This window comes from Lagopus muta, chromosome 11 (assembly GCF_023343835.1).
Source record: "Lagopus muta isolate bLagMut1 chromosome 11, bLagMut1 primary, whole genome shotgun sequence".
NCBI classification, from domain to species: domain Eukaryota; kingdom Metazoa; phylum Chordata; class Aves; order Galliformes; family Phasianidae; genus Lagopus; species Lagopus muta.
This window is the reverse complement of record NC_064443.1, coordinates 6,780,981-6,806,836: the sequence shown is the minus strand read 5'-3', so window position 1 is coordinate 6,806,836 and position 25,856 is coordinate 6,780,981. Positions and strand designations below refer to the sequence as shown.

Genomic DNA, 25,856 nt, shown 5'->3' with positions numbered 1-25,856 from the left:
TCCACACTGACAAAATGGATTGCCTCCCCTGAGATTGCACAGAATCAGCAAGGCATCCATTTCAGCCAAAACTGTTAATCCAACAATATGGTAAATCCAGATTTCTGGATTAACGGAGTAACAGTGAAGTTTTATATTGTGTTCTCCCTCATGAAAATGATGTTTCTTACTTTTTCACAGGGTGATTAACTTATTTTCTCAAGGTACCATTCACTTTTTACTGCTTTAGGATTGACATTGCCTGTTTCTGATGTGAAATAACTGAGATGTTCATTGAACGATGTAATTGTTCGTGAAATCTATAGCTCAACTGGGCTACCGTTGGTACTGATAGAGGAAAAGATTGTTTAAAGAGCTCCAATCATTGCTTAAATGTAGAATGAGTAAGAGTTACATAGACTGTAAACCACAAATGGATGTGGTAAACAATCCACAGTTATTACTCATCAGATTTGTTTGCACCTTCCTTTGAAGCACTTTGTGCTAGTCTCTCCTGGCCTTGGGACAATCAGCTGTAGGTTTTTCTGCCAGAAGAGAAAGTTATCTAAGAGCCAACATCTTAATCTCGATGTATTTCACATGGTGAAATTGAAATGTGATTTTACTTCTTTAGAGGATAGTTACATGGATAATATTTGGTAGTGAAATTCATGAGGAAATGAGAAGTCTTATTATGAGCCTTTCTGGAAAGTATAGGTTACTTTTGTGGGGTTTTTGGGGTTCAATTGTAATTGGAATACAACGGAGAAGTAGATTGGGGGTTGGGGATTCGGGGGTGGAGCATCACAGGTTTTGAAACAAGCCAGTCTAGATCTACTTGAATGCTGTGGGTCCTGGCTGTGGGATAATAGAACTGGAATCAATCCACATGCTCTGGTTAGGCAAGCAACCAGTTGCTGCAGGCACACACGACTCATGTCTTTATTTCCTAACTTTCATTAAGAGCTTAAAAGCTCCTCACCCCAGAGGTGGCATTATGTCCGTAATGGATACAGAGTGCTGCTCTGAGCATGCTGATTGGCAGTTTTTGATCCAGCCTGGTGAGTCACTGCAATTTAGGGTGATTTTTCCTTCTGAATACTGTCATATTTCAGCTATCCAGACATATCTGCTTGGAGCTGCGTTTTCCTTTACACAACCCCTGGATGAGCGGGTTTTGGTGTTCCTCGTGCTTTGTCCTTCCACCTCACCCGCTCAGCCTTGAGTGCTCACACATTACACAGTTTTTAAGCTTTCTTCTGCTGAAATGGAAAAGATTTGTTTAGTGAAATTTGGTATTTATTTGAATATAGATTGGTGTTGATGATCAGCTTCGTGATTGATTCTAAACTTCGGAACTGAACTCAATTTTAAAAAAAAAGTTTAAATTAAAAAAATATATAATCAAAACCTAACATGATAAATAATAACCTCACGAGTTATGGGTTTCTCTGCAGGTGATTTTGACAACCAGTGACTGCATATTGCTTAGTCATCTCAACATGTTCTTTCATATTGCCTTCCCTTTTCTAAATCCTAGCTGTTTGTTCTGTAGATAGTAAGTTGTGGTGGAGCTGAAGAGGAGAGAAGGACCAAAGAACAAGCATGTTCATTTCACTTCAGTGTGGAAATGAAAACACCTGAGCCAACTGACCCTGTGTCTTGTGGAATTCTTCCTTTTAAGATGCCTATTTGCATTTTGGTTTGAGTTTTCTTCTGATGACTTGCTTTAAGCAATGAGACAAGGTTGTGAGCAGAGTTGCCGGGGTTCTCTTGGTCTGCAAAAAGCCAAGTCAGCATGGCAATCCTGAGGGACGTGGCATTTCTTCAGTATAGCGCATCAAAAAGTGACAGAAGTCCAAATAGTTGTGTTCCAGTGGTACTGCTGGGGAGAAATGCACAAGCCTTTTGTGGTGATTTATAGATGTAATAGCAAACTAATCTGGAAATATTCTGTGGGGGAAAAATTGATGTGAACGTCACGACTCTTCTAAGCTAGGTGAGCAAGGTGAACACTGTGGTTTTCCCGAGTCCCTGTAGCCATACTCAGCTCTAGCTAAGTTTCATGTTGACGTTAGTCCAAAGAAGTGTGCATCTTCTGCTGTGAAGAATGCTTTTGTAGTTCAACAGCAAGAAAGTGCTGGGCTGAAAGTGGAATATGACCTACTGTTTTATACCACAGAGGTATACCACAGGTGGAGTGGAAATTCCTTCTGTCAGTTCTTCTGACTACCCAGGAAAGAAATACTGTGGCTCTTTTCCATCTCGTTGCAGAGATTATTTATGGATGGATCTCTCCTTTATAATGTGTGTTTTGGAAGTGCTGTATTGATGCCTATCAAGAGACCTGAGTTGCAAGATGTTAAGAGGAATAAGAAAATACTTCTATTGCATCTGTTCTGGATTTAATCCAGAGGAGGAATGTGGAAAATGTTCGATAATGTCTTCTGACTACAGGAAGAGGTGTTTTGTTGTTGTTCTTGTTTGTTTTTAAAAAAAGCTATGGGAGGGCTGAACAGGCAGGAAATGAATGGTGCTGAATCTCAATTTTAGTTCTAACAGATACCTGCTAGTAAGGGAGGGTTGGAAAAGTTACCTGCTCCTTTGTAGCTACCTGATAGGATACAGAATTTCACTGTTGTTGGAGCTTTGCAGAAAAAATCTCCTATGGTGGCACAGGAAGGTGGTTAAATGAACCAGGCAGCAGCTCCACTTGAGTTGCTTCCATCAGTAGTGGTGGTGTGGTATGCAAGCAGATGTTGCCTTGGATCAGTTGGAAGTACGTTTGGGATACTGTCGTTCCTTCGGGTCTTCTCAGGACACTCAAAAAAGCGAGTTGGCTGTGGAGTGATGTGTGATACACCTGGGGTTGCTGGAGCAGACACAAGGGGTTTTGACATTTGCTGGTGAATGATCTGTTGAGACAGGTCAGCAGGGTGGTTACAGATGATGAGTTTTAATGCTGTTATTAGCTAGCTCAGCAGCTCCTGTGGCCTGGAAGAGTCACTGGAAGGAGTAATTGGTTCTGAGCAATTGCTAATTGCTATGCCTTGTGGATCTTTCATGCCTCCTGTATTTTAGTGGCACCAAAGAAGATTTCATAGCTGACTGATTTGGTTGTTAAATCATGAGGCAGCCATGCCCGAGTATGCAGAAGATGAAAAATAAATGAGCAATTCTTTCCCAGGGAAGCAAAAGGTGTTGTGATTATGTAAACTCAAGGAGGAAATACATTTTTTGTGTGTTTGTCTGCATTAGTTACGAAAAATAGCTGATGTACAAGTAATGTCAGTGCCCTAAATAGCATCTCTAAAGAAATATGAGTTCTCAGTAACATATGTAGGGTTTTATTTCTTCAAGGATATGAAACAAAGTATCTTTCTGAAATTGACATTGAAGAAATTTACTTGTCTTTCATTTTCTTGCATTATACGCCGTATTTTCCTGATTAGTCATTAATAAGAAAATGTGTTTCAAACTGAGGGATAATGTAGACAGTGCAGTTCTCTGGCCCTGCCATGCACGTGGAACTGTCTCCCTCTTGCAGGGCTGACTTCCCACCTGTGAGTTTTAGGTCCCTTCTGAGCCCAGTTATAGTGCTCTAAATAATATGTGTATAGAGTATTATTCTTTGATTTTTTTACTGTTTTTTAGAACTGAGAATACAGATGCATGTTTAAATAATGCTAAAACAAAGCTAAAGGGTTTGCTCTGAAGTGAGACGTGTAGCTGGATATCAGCTGAACATGCTCCAAGTGTAAATGTAGCTGTTAGTAAACAGGTAAAACTCCATTTCTGAAAGCAAAATGGTGATGCTTCTTTGGAGCAACCTGAATGCATGAAATGTAGTGTGCAGGACTGGATTTCTTATCCTTTAATGTATGAAAGATTCAAAGAGTCACAGTGATTTTTTTTTTATTTGTTTGGTTTGTGTTTTTATCCATCCTCTTTCTTCTGTGGCTGGAGCCCCAGGCAGGGACGTCTGGGCAAGTGGGCACAGCCATTGCCTGTCTTGTTCTGTGCAGGAAGGTCAGTGCAGTGCGAGCAGCATGAGAGCAGCACGCTGCTGTGTTGGCCTGGCACACTGCATGTGCCTTCAGGTGGCAGCTGTTCTCTTCCCACCTTTTGATTTTCATTGATACTGATTTTTATACTGACATCTTCCTCTTTTATTAAAAAATAATTACGACAATTCAGTGTTTTTGTTTTTTACAAAAAAGTAGTCGTGTGCCATTTTACATCAGTTTGAAACAGAACAAAAATCCATTGTGTAGAAGAGGAATCGTGGAAATCCAGTTGATGTGCTTCGCACGTATTCAAGGAGGCATCTGCTTGTGATTCTGCTATTGTTGTTGCCCACTGATATATTCAGCAGAAGGATGTTAACAGCAGCGTCTCTCTTGCTGTAATGGCTGCTGCCTAGAGACTCACAAATGGTGCTGAAAATCAGGAGTTGGAAGGCTCCATTTGAGCGCTGTATATCTTCAATTTCAGGTTTTAAAGAAATGATTACATAGGTTCTTCTGACACTACATAACTGTGTGATATGCTTTTCAGTTTAATTGGCAGATTCCAGCATAGTCTATTGTTTGGGAATTTACCTGGTAGTGGCTTGCCAGGGATCTCCTCATTGTTGTAGTGTAATTAAATTGCTCTGTGCCCATCAGCACTGCAGTAATAGCAGGCTGAGCTCTTCTCTGTTGTTGTGGCTCCTTGTGACCTTCGTTATGACCTTGGGTTTGCCCGGGGCTTCAGGCCAGCAGCAGTGGAGGGAAAAAATCTGGTATACACAGCTGTAATCTCCTAACAGATCAAAAATCAATAAGCACAATCAAGGGAGTAGCTGGAAGTGCTCTAATCAGTGGAACAATGGCTTGAAGTTGCTTTACAAAGCGTTAATTAAAGAAGCTTGTTCTTTTTTCCATGGAGAGTGAAAATTTCCGCTGGGGTTTGATGGTAGCATAATTTTAGGATGCAGAAGCAGGGAGGTTGCTTTGTCCTCCCTGTGCTTGGCACTGCTTCCATTAAAGTAGGTGGCTTTTGGCAGTATTTCCAAGCAAGATTTGTTTGGGTCAGATTGGCTTTTTTGATAATAAGAGCTCTTACTACTCTGTACCTCAAAGCTGTACTATAGTGTGCTTGGGGAAAAAAAACATCCTTGGTTTAATCCAGTAGTTTTGCAGTTGATGAATCAACTCGGGATTTATTTTCAGGTCACATACAGTTGGTTTTAAGAGCATGGCTTGTGAGAGAACATGGTTCAGGCAGAAGCACAAAGCACTGACCAGGGAATGTGCCTGCAGTACTATAAATAGCATTGCTGTACTCCTGCTGCCACGACAAATGTATCTGTTCCTTTTTTTACCCTGTGTTTTGGTTTTCAAGTTTAGTTTGGATGTACTTTACTGGTATGACGTTTTGGCTTTTTTTTAGGTGAAATAAGTTCAGGATGGTGATGCTTCACACGTACCTCCCAGCTCCCCACCCGTGCCCAGCAGGTCACTGGCAAAGGGGGGACAGATTTTTAAACAGCAGCAACTGATTTTCTCTTCTATTTCGTTAGTAAGTGTAGCTACCTCATTAACCCCTACTCCTTGTTAGCATTTGTGCCTGCAGGGAGCTGTCTTCTGCTGTTCTGAAAGAGCAAGCGAGACAAACGCCGGGCAGTTAGCATTGGCCTTGACCCAAAGCTGCCTGCCCTCTGTGTGTCAGATTCATACTGATCTGAGCTGTTTCTGATGTAGCTGAGTGTGAAGGAAAAATAATGATCTGAACTACCAGCTACTGAGAAGTCTCAAGCACTGAAATCCAAGCTGCTTTTGTGTGTGGGGTAGCTTAGGTCTGGAAGCAGGAGAGGTATCCTGGGTTTTCTGTTATCCCAGCTGTAGGAACTGAAAAACAAATGACCAATTTCAACATGTTAAATTAGTGGTTTGGATCTAGTTTTTGAGAATAGCTAAGGAAGATCGTACCGTTGCAGTTATGTGGCCAATGTGCAAACAGACAGTAGCTCCAGGAGCAGTATTTATTGGGTCAGTTTATGAGTTACTAGCAATAAAATTGGCAGTGTCAGCACAGGCACAGACATCTGCTTCTAAGAATGGTCTGCTGTCATGGTATTTTGCCTTTAAGTAGAGAATCTAGTGAAGAAGAATGGAAACTTGCACTTTTTGTGTCTTACTACAGTATGTTTCTGGTGGTTATTCTAACAGAGCTATTTGATCCCAGCCATTTGAGTTCCTCTACTTCTTGGACAAAAGCTCTTGTGGGAGGAAAAACCAGCATAGGGTCAAAGAACAGAGCTTTCTTTGTGGCAAAGGGACTCTACGGTTCGCTCACAAGTAGGTTTTTATGCAGTATAGTTTTAGTTTGATTTATCAAACTGCATGTTAGGAAAATAATCCTTTTTATAGGAAGATCTATAGAAGTGATAAGTATCACTCTTATGTGGCCAAAGGCTGATTATGGGTCAGTGACCATATAACAGGCACAGAGCGCAGTTTGTGAGTTGGTCATAGGCCAAACAGTATCTTGCCAATTCCAGGGATAACACTTGAGCATACTGTATTCTGCTGCTCCATCTGAAATGTGTCCTGCCAGGAAGAGGCTGCTGTGGCTTAAATACATTCAGAATGACTGACCTGGTGGTGCTTTGGGCTTTTTGATGCCTTCTGTAGCTGTAAGATAACAACTGAGAGGGATGAAAGAAATCTCTGGAAACAGCATTTAGTCATTGTTTGAAGATCTAATTGCTGTGTCCCCACATCTGTTTATTTCTGTAAAATACAAGCTAGCTGTGATGCACTGTTTGAAGCTCAACTGAGAAAAGGGAAGGAGACTTCATAAATTAGACATGTGAAGTAATTGTATTAAGTCATCTAAATGTTATTAAAGTCTGCCCTGCTAAGTGGTAAACAAGACTGCCGAAAGAATATCTGAGCTGCCTGTGTCCTGCTGCTGCTAACTCATAGTTTATCACTTGGAAATCAAAAATGCAGGCTGCAACGCAGCAGCAGCGAAGGTTATGTGTATGCTGATCCCTCAGCGTCATCCTTGCTTGTCTTCTGCGTTCATTTGGTCCTTCTCTTGCCAGAAGTTCTGCCCGTGGTTTAAAAAAATAAGATAAAAGTAAATGCACTGGAGACATTTGTGTAATCCTTGTGCCTGAATACTTTGATCTGGAATGCTGAAGGATCCTGAGGCCAGATGACGACCATGGCCAAAGCCCAGTGGGACTGTGCTGTTAGCACGTGCTGCACAGGAAAAAGAAGGGTTAAGAAAATGCTTTTCTCCAGAATTCCAGTATAAAGCTTACTGTATCCATCGGTGGCACAGCTCCTTGCTGCTGAAAGCTTGAGTGCTTCTGATGCTCCATAGAGCAGGGGCAAGGCTGCTGCTTCCAAGAGCAAGAGGTAACTCGTATACTTTACCCTTAAGGCCTCTGTAGGTATTCTATAATATTACCACATTTTCCTTTATTTTGTTGTGCTTTATATAAAGGAGTACCACTTCCATAACCCACATGTGAGCAAAATCTTTCATATTACCTTTGCTGCTTATAAAGTGGTATCATTAATTTAGATTAATAACTCCTTTGGGATTTACTTCATTAAAGCTGTTTGGAGAAGTGATGGAGCTCTGAGCTATAGTGATTTTGAAGTGATTGTATCTCAGGGATTAGGTAGTGTGAAGTAAGCACTTTCCACATCCAGGAGGTGTGGCACCGTGAAAGTAGGCCACTAATATCAGGAGTATAAATTTAGCCTAAGCTTTTATCTCATACTTTACATATAAATTAACTGTGGCCAAATTAAGACAGCAGGGATCCTCTAGTCTTTTCATCAGCTGAACTAGCTGAATTAACATCAACGTTTTGTTAATGTTATTTTAATTGTGAATTGTTTCAAGTCTGACAGATCTGTGGAATCCATTGCTGAAGTCGCATAGACTTCTGGCATGATGCTGCAGCGTGCTGGTATGAATCTGCCCGATAGAGTGTCACTGCTGGGAACAGCTAATGGAAACTCTAAAGCCAGCCTTTAATATTGGAGTAAGAGTCATGAGTAAGAACAGAAACAAGCCTCCTACAGACCTTGTAACAGAGGAGGGAAGGCTTTAATTAACAGGAGAAGCTTGTGCTTTGGATTATTGAAAGTATGTGGTTTGTGGATGTTTCTGATGAGGCCAGCTTGCTGCTGGTGTGCTGTAGGTGTGAGCGGCACAGAGCATGGGGCAGCCCGCCAGTGCCATGGAAGCAGGAGTGTTTTGGCCACTGATCATCGTGGTTGACAGAAGGCTGAAATCTGAAAGCAGAAATAACTTGGTCGAGGAGACAAGCATTAGAAGTTATCATTGAACTAGAAGTTTATTATGAAAATGCTTAGCTGTATTTGAACTGGGTGAGGAATAAGAGATACCTCAGGGCCCAGTGAGGAGCCATGGGCCCACATTAGTGTTCCCGTGGCTTCTGCACTGCCTCTACACCGCCAGGACTCCTGTGTCGAGCTGTGGGCCTGCTCTGGTGTTTGTGCTCTCCAGCTCTTCCTCAGAGCTAGGCTAAGCCTCACTGGCCCTTCTGCAGCATGGAGGTGACAGCTCCCCAGACTGCTAGCTGGCCTCCAAAGAGTTAAGCACATTCTTTGTGGCAGTGAAGGACATGGAAAGCTGCCAAGCATTTAGATTTGAGATTTGAAAAGCAGCTGGAGTTTAACTGCTCTTAGCAAGCAGTCCAGTGCAGGAAGGGGGAGACTAATAATAATGTTACACAGCGCCATTCATAATGCTATCATTAACTTTGGGCCAGTGTTTTCTAGCCAAGTTCCCATGCTGAGCTGGGGCCCAGAGCTGAGATGCCCTGGGCCACCAACCACAGACATTAACCCTCCTGTTACCCAGCTGGGCAGGGCTTGGATCGTATGCAGTGCTTTGAGCAGGTTGGTAGCAAACTGCATGCTAAGTAACAGGACATGCGTGCTGCAGCAAGGCTGGGTGCTGACGGAGAAGCTCTGAGAGAGTCAGACTGCCCCAGGATACACTGTGGTAGCAGACTAAACTCAGGTTTCTCTAGTATTGTGCAGAGAAGAAGTTCTGTGGCAGGGCATTTCCTCAATGTTGCAATAAACCCATCCTTAGTGTCACAACTTTACAAAGCTTTGTGTAATGGTTTGCAAAAAAATGAATAAATCTTGAGCTAAGTGCATTAGTGCTGGGGCACCACCCTACTAATCACGGCTAAAGAAGGTCTCAGGCATGTCCATGCTAAGATGCTTCATCATGGGGATGTTATAAGAGGACAAGTTTGGTACTCGTGCATTTTTGCTACTGCGGTTTCAGTATAGCTGTCTTCCATTAGTATTTCAGAGAGTGGCGTGCTTTCTCAGCTACTGTCCTTTATTTGTCTGCTTTCCATGGGAGGGTAGATGTGTTGTGAGTTATACCTATTCCATCTGTTCTTTCTTAACACTCGTGATTTTTGTTCCTTGCAGGATATTTTTCATAGAGTTCAGCCTGTTTGTGCTTGGAAAGACTCAGCATGTCTCATGTGAATCAGCTCTTCAGAGCCTCTCTCCTAGCCCAAATAAAACAAAAACCAGCAACTTCTGCTTGGAAGGGTGAATCAGGTCAGGTTCACTCACCAAAGTAACTCCTAATACATAAGGCTGGTACAACTGGACCAAGTGTGGATAAACCTCAAAAGAGATCTATTTATCCATCTGCTGTGAGCTCTCTTACCATGAGTTGCAGAACAACCCAGAAAGCCAACACATGTGTTCTCAGTCTGTATTTAGGAGGCTTGTGTTGTGCTTCTGAGATATGTGGCAGGGCAGAGCTGCCTCAGCAGCCTCTGTTCATAGTTCAAATTCCTGTGAGATCACAGGAGGCAAGTGGTGTCCTGATGGGCTTTGAGCTTCTTGGGTACTTTAGTCCGCAGCTACCACTGTAGGATTTTTTTATTCCTAATTCCAAAGTGAAATGGTACTCCTGAGAGGCACCTGGGAAGTGAGGCTTTGGGTGGGATATGAGTCATCTTTCTTGAGGCTTTTCTTGGCTTGGTAATTTTTTCTTTATGAAAAGGGATTAAAGCTTGGCTTCACTTTTGAAAACCCTTGAAATGCTGTTCTGCTTCTGAGTGACCGCAGTGCTCTGCCTTTCTCTTTCCCTGTTTGCATCAGCCTCTGTCAGTAATAGCACCAAGGCCTATGAGGTTTAGCAGCTTTTTAGCAGATATTCCATGTCACCTTATGAATTGAAGCAAAAGAGCAGAGGAGTCTCAACTACAAGTTTAGTCTAATATCCGTTTTTTTTCCCAGTGTGCTTCTATAAACAAGACAGCAAAAACATTTTCTATAGGTTCTTTAAAGCGTGTAGATCTAAAATGCTCTGAGAGCATCTTAGCTTTCCTGGCAGCGTTTGAAGAGGAGCACACCAGTTCTGTGTACAGAATCCATGCAGGATAAGGTAACAGAGTTGCATGTATGGCTGGAAGCAAAGAACATGTAGTCAGGTGAGACAGCCTTGGCATTTCTCTGCCTCTAGCTGGTTCTGGCTTTAGTTTGCCCTTGCCAGATTTAAGCAGCCCCATTGAGCTGATTTAAGGGCCCCACTGAGAGGCCTTCTCTGAGTCAAAGCTGAGAAGAAGAAAATGCCAAAGACAGGCTTTCTAGCAGCAGGATCAGGGTGGTGTATAGTCTTGGGTGTCATCACTTCAGGATCTAGGGGGGAGACTTGTGTATGGAGAATATTCTCTGGATTAACTAGTTAAGGGGCTTTGCCAGGTGGGCAGACACTCAGCAGAGCTTTATGGCCATCAGCATCCACGTAGTGATAGTGGTGCTTTGTAAATGCTGTATTCATTGCTTAGGGTGGAGATATGACTTTTTGTATATCCAGGAGCCTAGCCAGGCATGCCCTTGTGTTCCAGCTCCCTCTTTTCTCCTAACTTGTATTGTTTGGGGCACAGGAGGAAGGAGGGATTCACCAAGGCACTGCAGCAGCAAGAAATGCTGTAATCACAGAAAGGTTCTGGTTTAAACTTATCTCTAGGTCATCTCACCTTTTCTGTGTACTTGAAGAATGTAAAACAGCACTTGTGAGAAGATGTGCAATGTACACGTGTCTGTCTTTAAATACGTGAATACTGTTTGGCTGTTTAAAAAGAAGTCTTCACTATAATGTAAAATAGCATTGCACTGATTTAACCTTGCAGCTTGCAAGCGTGCACATTTATCTGACAAGAAAATGCTAAGAGCAGAGGGAAGGTACAGTGAGCTAAACAGACAATTAATCTTGGTTATATCTTCCTTCTGTGCTCAGGAAACGAGGGAGTTATTTTTAAATCTGCCCTTCCTGTATGTACTGAAACAGAGTGATTTTTTTCTTCAATGTGCTAGACAAAGCACAATACTTTCACATTAAATAATGAGCTCTTAATGCTGCTCTGAATTAAACGGACAGGATTGGACAAAAACCCTTCTTTATCCAAACAAGAATGGCTCCAATAATTTCTCCAGGCATTGACCTCTGCAAAGATCAGGTCATCCACGGACAAACAGAAGCTAAGCAACCTGAATGGTGGTTGGGGAGAGAAGCTCTGTGGGAGGTCTGCCACTGCGTTTCCCTTGCTCAGGAATTGGGAGAATTACAGAGAAGAGCTCCTAGTTTGTGTGAAACTTGGACTGATGCGAAGGTCTTTTGCAGTCTTAACAGTTAAACAGTTGGGATTATCGGGCTGGGGGCTCTTTCTGCCAAAGGTGAGAGGTCTCAGCTCTCAAAGAGGAATTTAGGACATGAATTCATGTCAGCCCGTAGCCTTTAGCTGCCACGGTGTGGTTTGCTGTAGCTCTGAGTTTGGGCCAATGTAGAGCCAATACCTGCTCACAGAAACTTGGAAACTTCAGGAACGTTTAATTGGGTAAATAATTCTGCAGCTTTGGTTCCAAACCTAGACTGTGCAGTTCAGGTTTCATTAGACTCCAGCTTTTTTTTTTTTTTTTTTTTTTTTTTTTGCTAGAAGCTGAGGGAATCTGCCAGGAATCTTCCAGGTGGAATCACAGGGTGAGTTTTGGCCTAGGCTTTGCAGTAACATTCTCTAACCACAAAGCAAAAAACATCTGTATTGGAGGAACTGTCTGGATTATGCACTGCTGTGGTTGAGAATCAGTAGAGAAATGTGATGCACGCTTGGCAGTGTCTCACTTGCATTATTGTACTGTAGCGTCTCCTTTCAGTGATTAATGTTTATTTTTGCTTCTCAGTGTTGCTCTTTTCTTTGTTGCTAAAAATAAGCAGGCAAGTTTATATAGTCTAATGTTTATCTGACACGAGAGTAAATTAATTTGTCTTACAGTTGCAGGTAGTTCTGAGGCTGTGTTCAGAACATGCCAGATACAGGTCTTGGCATGTGCTCCCACCACAAACGTTTCATTTACCTTGTAGTTCTCTGTCAGTGCCAGCTGATACCTGTGCTTGATTTCTATGTGTTCCTGCAGCACACTCACAATGGGACCTGGACCTTAATTTATCCATTTGCGTAGGTACTATTGCTGACTTTCTTATTTCTAACAATATAGAGAGCACTAAAGGAATCTGAATTTATGTGGACTGTAACCTAAATAATTGAATTGTCTGGAGTTATCCGCATCTCCTTCTCTTGTGAAAACCCCTTCTCATTTAAGTGTTGATGGAGGCAGGTGTTGACTTCCAGTCTGGCAAAATGTCCTCTGCTGCTTACAGTCAGTGAGACAACATAGGTGTGAATGCTGATTTACCTGCTTGCTTGTTAACTTTTGAGTTGAAGGTGGAGTGAGAATCTGTAAGAGAGGTAAGAAAACAAAATCTAGCTATTGTAACTGGGTTTTCTGTAATTTTATGGACTGGGGGAAGAGTTTCTGTTTGAACAGGAATCTAACTGATTAATGCACATAAGGAAAAATGACCATTTGAAATGTTTTTGTGGCAGACCAAATCACCCTCACTTTGGGGTTTGCTTTTCCAGGCCAATCAGAATGTGGAGATCCAAAGGGCCCGCCTGCGAGATGATATTAAGGAATATAAATTCCGAGAAGCCCGTTTGCTGCAAGACTACACTGAGCTTGAAGAAGAAAACATCTGTCTCCAGAAACAAGTGTCTGTCCTGAAGCAAAATCAGGCAAGTGTTTCAAAATAGTGAGCATTGCTCTCATAGCACTGGTTAATTCCTGTGTTGCAGCTTGGTTCCGTCTCCTTGTTTGAACAGACACTTCTTTTCCATGTGTATATTATTTTTGAGACTACAAACTCAAAAACTTCAGTACAAAGAGTTGTTCCAAAAATGTTGAAGCTTTTTCTGACTGTTTCTGCATAGTTGTTGAGGCCATGTTGCTTTATTTTGAGGTCCAAGTCCTTCCATGGCCTTCTTTCTCTTTCTTGGAAGTAGAATTTTTCCAGCTGTGCTTTGTTACTTGGTTCAATCTTTTCTTTGCACTTTTCTTTCAGTGCTTACTATCCATTCTCCTCTACCATGTCTGTAACTGGATGTATTTCTGAACATAGATTTATATTGCTGCTCAGTGCTTGCATCACTTGACCAGTTCTGTTCTTCTCTTCTGGCTGCTTTCATTAAATGTGAACTACAGATATGGTTACTCTGTGCTGTCAGACCTTATCTGAGAAGCCGTGGCTGGGCTATCTTTGTGATCTTGGAAAAGAAAACTGCATTTTTTGAACAATTCAGGAATTTCCCTCAGTTATCATTTCTGGAGATAATTAAATTAAACATAATCTTTGGCCCGAGTCACTATTTTTATGCTTCAGGTCCCTGTTCATCCCACTGTTTAAGCAAAACTCACTGTTCAGATGAGAGACCAGTATAATATTCCTGAAGTGAAAGGATTTTGAGGTCAGCTGTAGTTTTAATACAATCTGTTGTGGTGAGCACTTAGTAAAAGCTTTGCTTGTTGGTGTTTTTTTTTAATTAATTCTCCTCCTGTGTTCTGATTGAAAGCTGCTCTACCAAGCAAGGCTGAATGTACTTCACTTATTTTCATGTGAACCTTTGTCAGTGTTTACCTCTTTGACCTCCCTGTGCCCAAAAGGAGGTTCCAGGTTGTGCCTGTTCTCACCTGCATATATTTGGTCTAATTAAGCTTACTGGGGTGCTCTGACATCGTGTGGTATGGATGAAGGAGAAATTGTGCTCTACATGCAGACTAGAAGAGATAGCGATCTGATAAATTCAGGTCTGTACAGGTTGTTGCTTTTAATTTTTACTATTTTTGTCTCATCTATCCTTTTAGGAGAAGCAGGTGAAAGTTCCCAGCTCTGTGTTCGCATTCTAAAATAATGAGATTCAAAAATGCTGTTTCTCTGGGTTGAGCCAGATTTAACCTCAGATGCTATCTTGTCAGTTGCTAGTAATTACTGACTACTTTTGGTATTCTGGAACCTTTAAAAATATTCTGCAGTCTTAGATATTTGAGCTCAGTTAATTTTTTACATGGCAGTCCAATATTTCGTTTTATACCTTGTCATTATCCTACTTGATGAATTTTATTAAGCTTTAATAACTCCACTGGCATAACTAGAAGAATCCATCACGTTTTCCCAGGCTTAAGTTGCCAGACTGAATTAGCATGATTGGATCCTGTTTTTTAAATGGTGTGTTTCAGCACTTGTGCATATTGGCACCTGAAGTTTCTTTTATAGCTAGCAAAAAGGAGTCATATAATTTAGCATGGTTTCTTTGTTCAAGGTAAGGAAGGATATTCTTTAATCTTTTCTTTTTTTCAAGAGATTCAAAAGCTCACACTTTGTGTTCATAATTTCAGTGCAAGAGAGGTTTAAAAATAATGCAGTCTTACAGGTAAAAACTTACAGCATCCTGTAAGATGTCATTTAACTGTCTGAGTTGTAGCCCTGACAATGATGTGCTGCTGAAACAACGATGGCAGAAATAATAGAACATTGTATTTTGAATGTATAAAAGCAGAGTTTGATTGCTAGGTGTGTCCCACCAGTGGGATTGAGCATTGACATACATGAAAAGCAATGCAGGAGAGAATCAGAAGCATAGTTTTGGGGGGCTCTGTTTCAGAAACGTTGAGGCAAAGTTTGTGGGAAGGCTGATCAGGGAATCTGTTAATCAAACATAAGAAAGGTTTCCATAATGTGCTAGGAAAGCCTGTTTTGTGATGCCTCTGTATCACACATTGCACCTTTCAGCTATCTTAATTAAGGTGGCTTATCAATCAACTCAGTTGACAGTCTGCTTAGAAATTTTATTCTATGATGTCTGTGAAGGTAAGCAGGCAGTGATTGCAGCAGCAGCACAACAGTGCAGCAGTGGGACCTCAGAGAAAGAATTACTTCCTTCTCACCACGTTCAGTGAAATCAAACATCCAGAAGTAAAAATACGTGGTGCTTTGCAGGCAGACGTTTTCATTAGCAGTTTGTTCCCCTGTTTGTGTATTTTCAGGTGGAGTTTGAAGGTCTGAAACATGAAATCAAAAGACTTGAGGAGGAAACAGAGTTTCTCAACAGCCAGCTGGAAGATGCCATCCGGCTGAAGGAGATCTCTGAACGTCAGCTGGAAGAGGCCTTGGAGACGCTGAAGACGGAGCGAGAGCAGAAGAACAACCTTCGTAAGGAGCTGTCTCACTATATGAACATCAATGACTCCATGTACAACAGTCACCTGAACATCTCTTTGGATGGTCTGAAGTTCAGTGATGAAGCCACGGAGCCCAATAATGACGAAATCATGAATGGATTTGAACAAAATTGCCTGACCAAACACAGCAATGGCAAGAACAATACATCAACCCCCAAGAAAAATGAAGGCTTCCCTCCAGCACCAAGTCTGGTTTCAGATCTTCTCAGTGAATTAAACATTTCTGAAATCCAGAAGCTGAAACAACAGCTTGTGCAGGTAAGCATGTTCTCTAAACAACTATGTACTTACAAATAAGTGCTAGAGTTCATTCAGATTGGAATTTTAGTCTCTCAGTATTTTAGGGGGAAACCTTACGGTATGAATTGTATTTCTGAAGTCTTTAGTTGCTTTAGAACACAGCTGTCCGAGCTTTTGGCTTGTCTGGCCCGTGCTGGGTAAAGAGGTATTGTTTTGGGCTGCATATAAAATACGTAATATAATTAATGTAGACAAGTGACAAAATCTTTTTTTAATACATTTTTGATTAAAACATAAAAGAAGGCAACAAAAACATAAACTAGCTGGGTGGACACCTATGCTTTAGAATTTGAGGATGTTAAATGTTTGGCAGCATAAAATCCATATTCTGGTATTTTTTAATTATTATTAAAAGAAGCTAAATTTGGTCATGTTTTGTTTGGTGGAATGTCAGAATGCAATACATGCTGTGCCCTCTACGTTACTTGTAGCAAGAAACTTAATAGTGTAAGTATTTTGTTAACGAATGGATAGCTATTCCAGGCACTTTCATCAAAAGGAGTTTTGCACAACCATATCTGTTTTCTGTAATTATTTCCGAAATTACAGGCTTTTAATTGGTGCCAAGCATTTCTGTGTTATGTATGTTCTTTTGGGAGGTTGCAGAGCATGAAACCAAGTACATATTTCTGTTGCTGAGAAGAGTTTTAAGGTCATTTTGTATTATTTTTTTTTAAGAGCCCTATTAGAAAGAACCATTGTGGAAAAATGGATTTCTTTCAAAATGAGAACTTTCTGAGGAGAATCTTCAAACCTTTCAGTATTTCTGAGGCTTTGCATTCTAGACTGTCCTGTGTTTGTGATAACTTTCTCTTAGGCCAATTCAGAAAATATTTTGATGGAACTCCAAGCTCCCACTCTTAACTAACTGCTTGCTGTCTTATATTTACTTGAAAATTTGTATTATAACAGTAAATTTTAGCTTATCTTCAGCTGTGAGCATATTTTTACAAAGAAATGCCCATTTTAGAATGAAAATAAGATATTTGGGGAGAAACGCAGCTCAGAATAGTTCCTTGGGTCTTTTTCTTTTTTTTTTTCTTTTTGAGTACATGAAATAGCCTTTTCAATAATGCACATGTGATCAGGTTTCTGTAACCATGTGGACCCCGGCCTAAGTTGCTGTCTCTTAAAATGAAGCCACTTAAGTGAAAAGGTTTCCTTGACGTGGTTGTCTCTGTTCATGTGTTTCAGATGGAAAGAGAAAAGGTGAATTTGTTAACGACGCTACAGGAATCGCAGAAACAGCTGGAAAACACCCGGGGGGCCCTCTCAGAGCAGCATGAGAAAGTTGGCAGACTTACTGAAAACCTGAACGCAATGAAGAAACTCCAGGTCAGCAAGGAGCGCCAGTCTGCCCTGGACAACGAGAAGGACCGAGACAGCCATGAAGATGGAGATTACTACGAAGTTGACATCAATGGACCGGAGATCCTGGAGTGCAAATACAAAGTGGCTGTGGCAGAGATTACTGACCTAAAAGAAGAACTTAAAAATCTTAAGGCCAAATACAAAGAATGTGAGTCTAAGTATGAGGAAGAGAAGAACAGATATGAGACCGAGAGCCAAGCTCTTACGGAAAAGATTGCGTCGTTAGAAAAATCCAGCAGGCATGATAGAGAGCAAGTGGCCAGGCTGGAAAAGGAGCTGAAGAAAGTCAGTGATGTTGCTGGAGAAACGCAGGGCAGTCTCAGTGTGGCCCAAGATGAACTAGTCACCTTCAGTGAGGAGCTGGCCAATTTATACCACCATGTCTGCATGTGCAACAATGAAACTCCGAACAGGGTGATGCTGGATTACTACAAAGAAGGCAAAGGAGGACGCAGTAGTCCAGAGGCCAAGGGAAGGAGGTCTCCCATTCTTCTCTCCAAAGGGCTGTTAACGATTGATCTAGGGAAGGCAGAGAATGGAAGCGGTGACAGCAGCCCATCTCCAGTGTCATCTCTGCCATCTCCCGTGTCGGATCCTCGGAAGGAACCGATGAACATTTACAACTTGATAGCTATAATCCGCGATCAGATCAAACACCTGCAAGCTGCTGTGGACAGAACAACTGAGTTGTCCAGGCAGCGTGTTGCTACTCAAGAACTTGGGCCAGTGGTGGACAAAGACAAGGAAGCTCTCATGGAAGAAATCCTGAAGTTGAAGTCCTTGCTGAGCACCAAGAGAGAGCAGATAGCAACTCTGAGAACTGTGCTCAAGGCCAACAAACAGGTTAGTGGGTCTTACAGATGGGATGGTTATATATATATCAGGTCATAAATACAGCAGAGTTTATCTTTGAGGACATATACTGCTGTTTCTTAAGTTCAGTGGAGCTTTTCTTCCTGATATCTGTAGGGAAGCAGGCTGAGAAGAGGCAAGCTGTTTCAGGTGAGGTACACAGCTGCACTACTGTGAAGCTGAGCACTGGAGCTCTAACTGGCTTTTGGCTGTCACATACTCATGAGAGTTTTTTTTTAGGTATAGATTGAAGCTACCTAATGTGAATCATATCAGATTATGTTTAATGTAAGAAACATAAAATGAAGAAAGAACTTATTTTCTATTTGGAAGAATTCTAGAGTTCTTAAGCTTATGTCCTCTCTTAAATTGCAAAGTAAAATAATGTTTTCCAAGATGAGGATGCGATACAAGAATGTGGTAACAATAACAAGGTTGAAAGTTAAAATCAGTCTTTGGTGGTTGGACTGTGCCATACAGATTTGCAGGGCAGTGGTGAAAATAAGGCACTAAGGCAGTGCTAAGGCACTGTGACATGCTTTGTTGTCTCCTCTAAAGTAGTACGAGTACAGCATTGTGTAAGAAATAAATATGTACTGTCAGCTTCCTTTTTTACTGTATAAAGTTATCCCATAACGTAAGATGATCAAAATGCTCTAAGTGCAAGTTATGGATGGATGTGTGTAAATATAGACATGCTAGACATTTTGTTCTTTGTGTTGAAGTATGTAATGCCTACTTTCATTTCAGTAGTTAGAGCTAGGCATTACTAAATGCATACTGCATAACTTCCTAGGTGCTGATGCATGTTGGTGGGAGCAGGAGCCCCCCTGTATCCCATCTGTTTCCAGTGCTCAAAGATGAAATTTTGTTTAATCTGTTCAAGAGAAGTTGACCAGAAGTTTAACATCCCAATACTAAGTAAATGCTTAATTATGTGAAGGGGTGAAGTGTTCCATTAACTGCTATGTTTCTGTTCTTCTTGGTAAATGATAGACTGCAGAGGTAGCTCTTGCCAACTTAAAAAGCAAGTATGAAAATGAGAAAGCTATGGTTACAGAGACGATGATGAAGCTGCGAAATGAGCTGAAGGCTTTGAAAGAAGATGCTGCTACCTTTTCTTCCCTGAGAGCAATGTTTGCTACAAGGTAAAGAATATCTGAACTCTGCAAAATATGTCGTTCCTTGCTTGTGTGGGGGAGCAGCTGAGCATCCTGGCCACAAGCAGCAAAGCTGCCCATGCAGTAAGTGGCCGGGTGGCGTGCCCTTTTCCACATTCATTGCTCACAGTGTTTGTCTGCAGTGTGTTCTTGTTGATGAGGAAAATGTTAGGATTATAGTATGCTGCTACAAAACAGGAGTTCGATGTGGGGTTATTTAAATAATTTGAGTTATTGTCCCTATTGACCATTATCCCTGGTTCTTGAAGTCCTAAAAGCTGAGGACTGACATTTATCAATGCTAAGTAAGTGCTTCTTATTCAATGAAGATTTCGCTCTGCTTGACCTGGAGCAATTAAGAAAAACAAACAAAGATGCTGGCAAACACAAACGTACATTGTTAGGTTGCCTGATCTGCAGTTGGCATCTTTCATTTCATTTACCAATGTGAACTCAACAGGGTCATCAGAACTTGCTTCTGCTCCTTAGTTGTGCTTTGTGGTGTTAGCAGATAATGCATACTTGCTGACGCATCATGCGCTGTACAAGTGAGAAGTTCATTTTGACTTAGGTGTTGCTCACTGCTACTGCCATTGATTTCTTTTAAAATTGACATGTTTCTCTTTGAGAAACGTTGAAGTTGCAACCTTATTACAGAATGCAGCTCTCACAGCTAAGGAATGTGCAGTTGCCTCCTGTGTGCAGAGAATCCTGGAAACCAAACCAAAGCAAACAAACAAAAAGGAAACAACATAAAAACAATGAGAAATTGTATAACCAAGATGTTATAATTGCAATATGTATAACCAAGATGTTATAATTACAATATAATCAAAAGAGTAAGGCACAGCAAACAGGGATCACAAAAGAGAATAAGTAGAAGAGCTTACCCTTGGGTTGAGCTCACTAGAAGATATCAAAGAGGAGGATCTCCAGAAGAGATCCTTCCCCTCTGGTAGCCAGCTCTTAAATAGGTCCAGGAGGGGTGGAGCCTGGCTCCACCCCTTCCGGCAGCACAGGTGAATTGCCTTCACCTGTGCTCCTCTGGCTGACTCATGGCTCGCCTCAGGTGATCAATCAGAGGTTCAGGCCGTGACTCAGCAGTTCCCATACACTCCACCCCTTCACGGCGTGAACCAATGATCAGGTTAACAAAAGGGTAAGCTTTCCCTAATACAGAGATCCGGTATATCGCGACGCTTATACAATTTTATCGCGACGTATGTTGGTACAGTTCAAGACAAGTGATGATTAGTGGATGTCCATACTCTTCTATGGGCCAGTGCTCGATGATGTGCCTGGAGGCATGAGGTCCTGAGGTGCAAGTCCATTCTATGTTCCATCAGTCCCATGCAGACCATCACCGGGTGTTGTACGTGATCTGACAGCAACACTGGAACGCTTGATGGCATTTTGTTCCTTCCGGTGGTCCTGAAGGCTCACAGACTCACGGGGAGTAATACAGATGTTTTACAGGTACCAGGAGGGGAAGGTCTGCTCTCCAGGGCAAGATACAGGCCGTATTTCTGTCTTGGGTCAACACTTCCGCTTGTACTGGGGCACGTCCTGGCCGCCTGTACCACACCTTTTTGCCGGATATCTGCGGCTGCATAACGATATCAGGCACCAAAGGAGGTGTCCTGATCTGCCATAGGGACATGATGGGGGTCCCTTTAGCAATAAAGATCGGAGTGTTGACCATAATATCAGTAGGCCATGTACCTATTACTGGAGGGACTACTGAGCCTCCCACCTCCAATAGTCTCCCCCAAGGTGCAAGTAGGCCACACCACTTGGGTCCTACCTGCACCTTCCAGGGCCATTTTATTTTATGGGTACCTGGCTCTAAGTTTTCAGGGGCAGGGAGCAGAAGATTATTTTCATTACCAATTTGGGGTCTTACCTGATGATCAGTGCCCGTAATTTGGATCCTAAGCGGGGTGGCCCATGTCGTCTGCAACATTCTCAGGGCACTGGGTCTGCCATCTCGAGGTCTTTCATTCAGGTCCCGCAGGGTTTCATACAGTCTTTTTGTCCACCCCTGCAAGGACTGGGAGTCTGTCTTCAGGGCAGCCTTAAGAATACCATTATAACGTTCGATGAGGCCTGCCCCTGTTGGATTATATGGCAGGTGGAATCGCCATTCGATGTTATTTTCTTCTGCCCAGCGCTGTATCGTTGCACCAGTAAAATGAGTCCCTTGGTCGCTCTCGATGACTTGAGGTGTCCCGTAGGCAGACATCAGTTTAGTGAGTGCCTTGATGGTATATGCCTGGTTTGCTTTCGGTACTGGATAGGCCTGCAGTAGCCCACTTGCAGTGTCGACACAGGTCAGGGCATATCTTGCCCCTTCGGAACGAGGAAGGGGCCCGATGTAATCGACCTGCCATCGCTGGAGAGGATTGTGTCCCCTAGCAAGATGGGCTGTTGTTTCGGGCAACGATCTCGGTCTCATCTTGGAGCAAGCGTCGCAATCCTGGCATGCCTGGACGATATCAGATAGTTGTATGGGCAGTCCCCATGCTTTAGCAGCTGCCCACATTGTCTTTTGTCCAGCATGCCGTAGCTTCTGATGTAGCCAGCGGGCGATGTTCTCAGATGGTGAATTCTCAATCCATCGAACTCGGGCCAATGTGTCGGCTTCATCGTTTCCCGGTGACTGTAGGGGCTGATGACCAGAAACATGGTAGACACGTACAGTCCTGTGTTTGACCGTATTCCATATATCTAACCACATGTCTTTGCCCCAGATCGGTCGGGCGTGGATAGTCCATTCCTGGGTGGCCCACTGTGCAATCCAGAGAGTGAGCCCCCGGTACACAGCCCAACTATCTGTGCAGATGTTCAGGATACCATCACCGGGTTCCTTGGTTATAACCATCCACACGGCTCGCAGTTCTGCCCATTGGCTGCTCTGACCATCCCCCTCATCGAACCAGATTGTCTCGGTGGAAGGATGGTATGCTATTGCTCTCCACTTGCTCGGGTTGCCCTTGCTGGACCCATCTGTGTACCAGGCATCTTCAGGGATAGGATATTTTCCCTCGTGAACGGGACTCTTCTCTGGTGGAGCGACCAGTATTTCTTTTGGTGCATCACTGTGATATGTAACTGGGCCTAGGATCTTCTGAAGTTCTTCTTTCAAGGGGGATGAAGACAGACTGCTCCTTTGGCTGAGATAGGCGACCCATCGTGCCACTGTTTGTGCTTGGGCCACCCCTGTCTTAGGAAGGTGGGTCAGATCCTTCACCCACCCCTGAATTGGCAGAGTGGTCTTGACTATAACTGCAGCTGTCTGAGTTATTGGCTCTACTGCCTGTAATGCCGAATAGGCAGCCAATAACTGTTTTTCAATCATACTGTATCTTTCTTCTGCTCCGTGCCAAACCTGAGACCAGAAACCAATGGGGGTCCGAACAGAACTCTGGCGCTGCCACAGGCCCCAACCGAAACCGTCTTGAGTAACATGAACGTCCAACTCGGCTGGGAGGGTAGGATCGAATATACCCAATGCCTGAGCTTGTTTAACTGCCAGTTTTGCTTGTTGGAAAGCATCCTGTTCGGCTTTCCCCCAGTCCCATAGCTGCCCCTTTTTTGTGAGTCTGTATAATGGCCTTAGCAGCTGCGCTAGGTGAGGTATAAAGGAACGCCAATAACCCAATATACCTAGAAACTCTTGCAGCTGCTTTGATGTTGTAGGGACTGGAAATGCCTGAACCTTATCTATAACAGCACTGGGTAGCACTTTGGTCTTTCCTGACCAAACCACCCCCAGGAATTTTACAGACAGGCCTGGACCTTGCACCTTTTGGGGATTTATAGCCCATCCCCTTTGTTGCAAATAGGCAGTTAATGAATCAGCTGCCTGTCCTACTACCTCCAGTGAGTCGGATGTCAACAGGAGATCATCAATATAATGATATAGGTTAACATCATCAGGTTTTCTCCAGTCAGCCAGGTCACGCGCCACTAGATTATGACAATACGTTGGTGAATGCACGTACCCCTGTGGCAGGACCTGAAAGGTCCACTGCCTGCCTCCCCACGTAAACGCAAACTGATCTTGCGATTCCTCAGCAATTGGGATACTGAAGAATGCATTTGCTAGATCTAGGACACAATGATAGGTTTTTATCTCCCTACTCAATGTGTCCATTAGGGAAGCAATATTGGGTACGGCCGCATGAATAGGCGGCGTGACCTTATTTAATTCTCTGTAATCTACTGTCATCCTCCATGTGCCATCCGACTTTCGCACTGGCCATATGGGGGAGTTATACGGGCTGTGTGCAGGTCTTATAATGCCCACTTTTTCTAATTCCTGCACCGTTCTCGATATTTCATCTTGCCCACCCGGGAGTCTATACTGTCTAACATTAGTAATCCGGCGCGGTTTTGGCAGGCAAACAGGCTCATGTTTCGCATGGCCTCTTAATATTGCCTGCACCGCCCGGATACTGATACATCTTTGTCGAAGTCTGAACTCTCCCACAGTTGTTTGGAGAGCCAGACCCCATAGAATGTCTATGCCCAGGATGTATTCTTGGACTGGGGCAATAGACACCTTGTACTCCCGGGGTGGGAGACGCCCAACCCCCAATTTTAACCATGTTTGGGTGACAGGAATAGTCTGTCCCCCAAAACCACCAATCATCACTCTGTCGCCATGAAATTTTCCTGGATCTCCATAGATAATTGATGTTTCTGCTCCAGTATCCACTAATGCCATAACTCTCTGAATATTTTTTCGGGACCAATAAATTGTTAATTCTACATAGGGCCTCCGGTCCCGTCTGGAGGCCCTACGGGGACTAACACCCCTTGTCAGTGCATGAATTGTGCTAGGGCCAGTTCTTTTGCTTCTGATGGCTCAGGCATTGTGGCCCGAGACACCTGAGGTGGCTTCTTTTTCCTGTTTGGAACAATAAAATCTTCTAGGTTCCATGTTGTTGTTGGAACCCTTTCTATAGCTCTTACCCTGGATTTCTTAGGGTAGCTCTGGAATTTTTGATTGTCCTTTAGTTGTCTCCAGAGCTGGAGAAGGACGTGATTGGGTTGGCGGTCGATCTTAGCAAATTGGACCCCAGCCCGAATTAAATCATTAAACATTTGTTTTCGGGATACCCTTATGGGTCCCGATCGAGGAGCTCGAGTAGCCGGCATTCTGGTTTTATTTACCGGCAGGACCTCTGCTTCCTCCAAAAACCGAATATTGCGCCTAGTCCGCAGGCGTTCTGTTTCTCCCAAATCGGCAACTAACTGGGCAACCTGCTGGACTACGGCTTCTGATGCTACAAGGGGATTTAATATTGAAACTAAGGTACCGTACAGATGGGAGGGAGCTTGTTGTAGAATTAAATCTCTCATCCCTGCTGAAAATTTAACCATATCAGGGCCATCAAATGTATCTTCATAGATGGCCTCTCTTACACCCAGTTCACGGATATAGTTCTGAAGGTCCTCCATGGAGGACCACATACCTGTATGTAACGGTATGTCTGATTTATTTGGCCATACCATACGGCAGGCCGCCATTAACCATTCCAGTATGGAATGGTTTTCATCACGATATTGATTGCCCACGTATAACCTTTGCCTAAGAGCAGGATGGACAGTCATGGTGGCCAACTTAGATATTTCTGGGCCATTCACCACGACACTTTCTGCCCCAGAATCCCACAGTCTCAATAACCAAGCCGGCACACTTTCTCTGGGCTTCTGCCGAAATCGTTGTACTAAATCCATTAATTCTGTTGCTGTGTATGGCCGAGCTGTCACATGTAAATGAGTGTGGGCAGGGGGCCATTGATCAGGTGGCACCCCTGCCGGTCTGTCCTGTACTTTTTTTGTTTTTTGGGTTATCACAGGACGGACCTCCAATGGATCAGTTTGAATTGGACATTCAAGGTCTGATTTGGATTTCTTGTTGTCCTGATCAACGAAGTCTGTTGATTCAGGAGCCTGGTCATCATTTATTGAAATATTACGAATTTGGCTTACAGGAAGATGTAGAATTGGCTTCTTCCCCGTTAAAACGCCAAGTTCGTGCTCTAACTTTTCAATGCGATCTTTCAAAAGTTGATTTTCGGTTTCTAAAGTATTATTTCTTGAGTCCGCATGATTTAAAGCGGTTAATAGTGGCCATGCCACCATGGAGGCAGCCAATTGTCTTTCTTTGGTGATGAGAATGTCCTTGCCAAGTCCTTGAAAATAGTCTGCCATGCGATATGGGGAGAGATTGCCCATAACACGTAAGGGACCCCATTTTTCAATGATGGCAGCTAACTCGTAATAGGGCGATCCCTCAAATCCTGGGATCTGCCCTGGAATCATTTTCTCTAGGGGAGTATTGTTCTCCCCCTTGACCCATTTATAGAAGTTCCACAGGAAAGACATGTTAATTTCAGTATAATCAGCCTGCCTGGCTCGCCAAGTGTATAACCAAGATGTTATAATTGCAATATGTATAACCAAGATGTTATAATTACAATATAATCAAAAGAGTAAGGCACAGCAAACAGGGATCACAAAAGAGAATAAGTAGAAG

The 25,856-nt window shown here is 42.9% G+C and overlaps 1 protein-coding gene across 2 annotated transcripts in view; it reads left to right on the top strand.

Annotated features, from left to right (window-relative positions):
• Nucleotides 1-25,856, top strand: part of BICD2 (BICD cargo adaptor 2) — an 85,407-nt gene that overhangs the window by 44,587 nt on the left and 14,964 nt on the right. For both annotated transcript variants that reach the window (XM_048957164.1, XM_048957165.1), the window contains exons 3-6: nucleotides 12,974-13,126; nucleotides 15,432-15,884; nucleotides 17,121-18,140; nucleotides 19,146-19,297. In XM_048957164.1, the coding sequence (XP_048813121.1) occupies nucleotides 12,974-13,126; nucleotides 15,432-15,884; nucleotides 17,121-18,140; nucleotides 19,146-19,297 (1,778 nt within the window). The remainder of the gene's footprint in view (nucleotides 1-12,973; nucleotides 13,127-15,431; nucleotides 15,885-17,120; nucleotides 18,141-19,145; nucleotides 19,298-25,856) is intronic.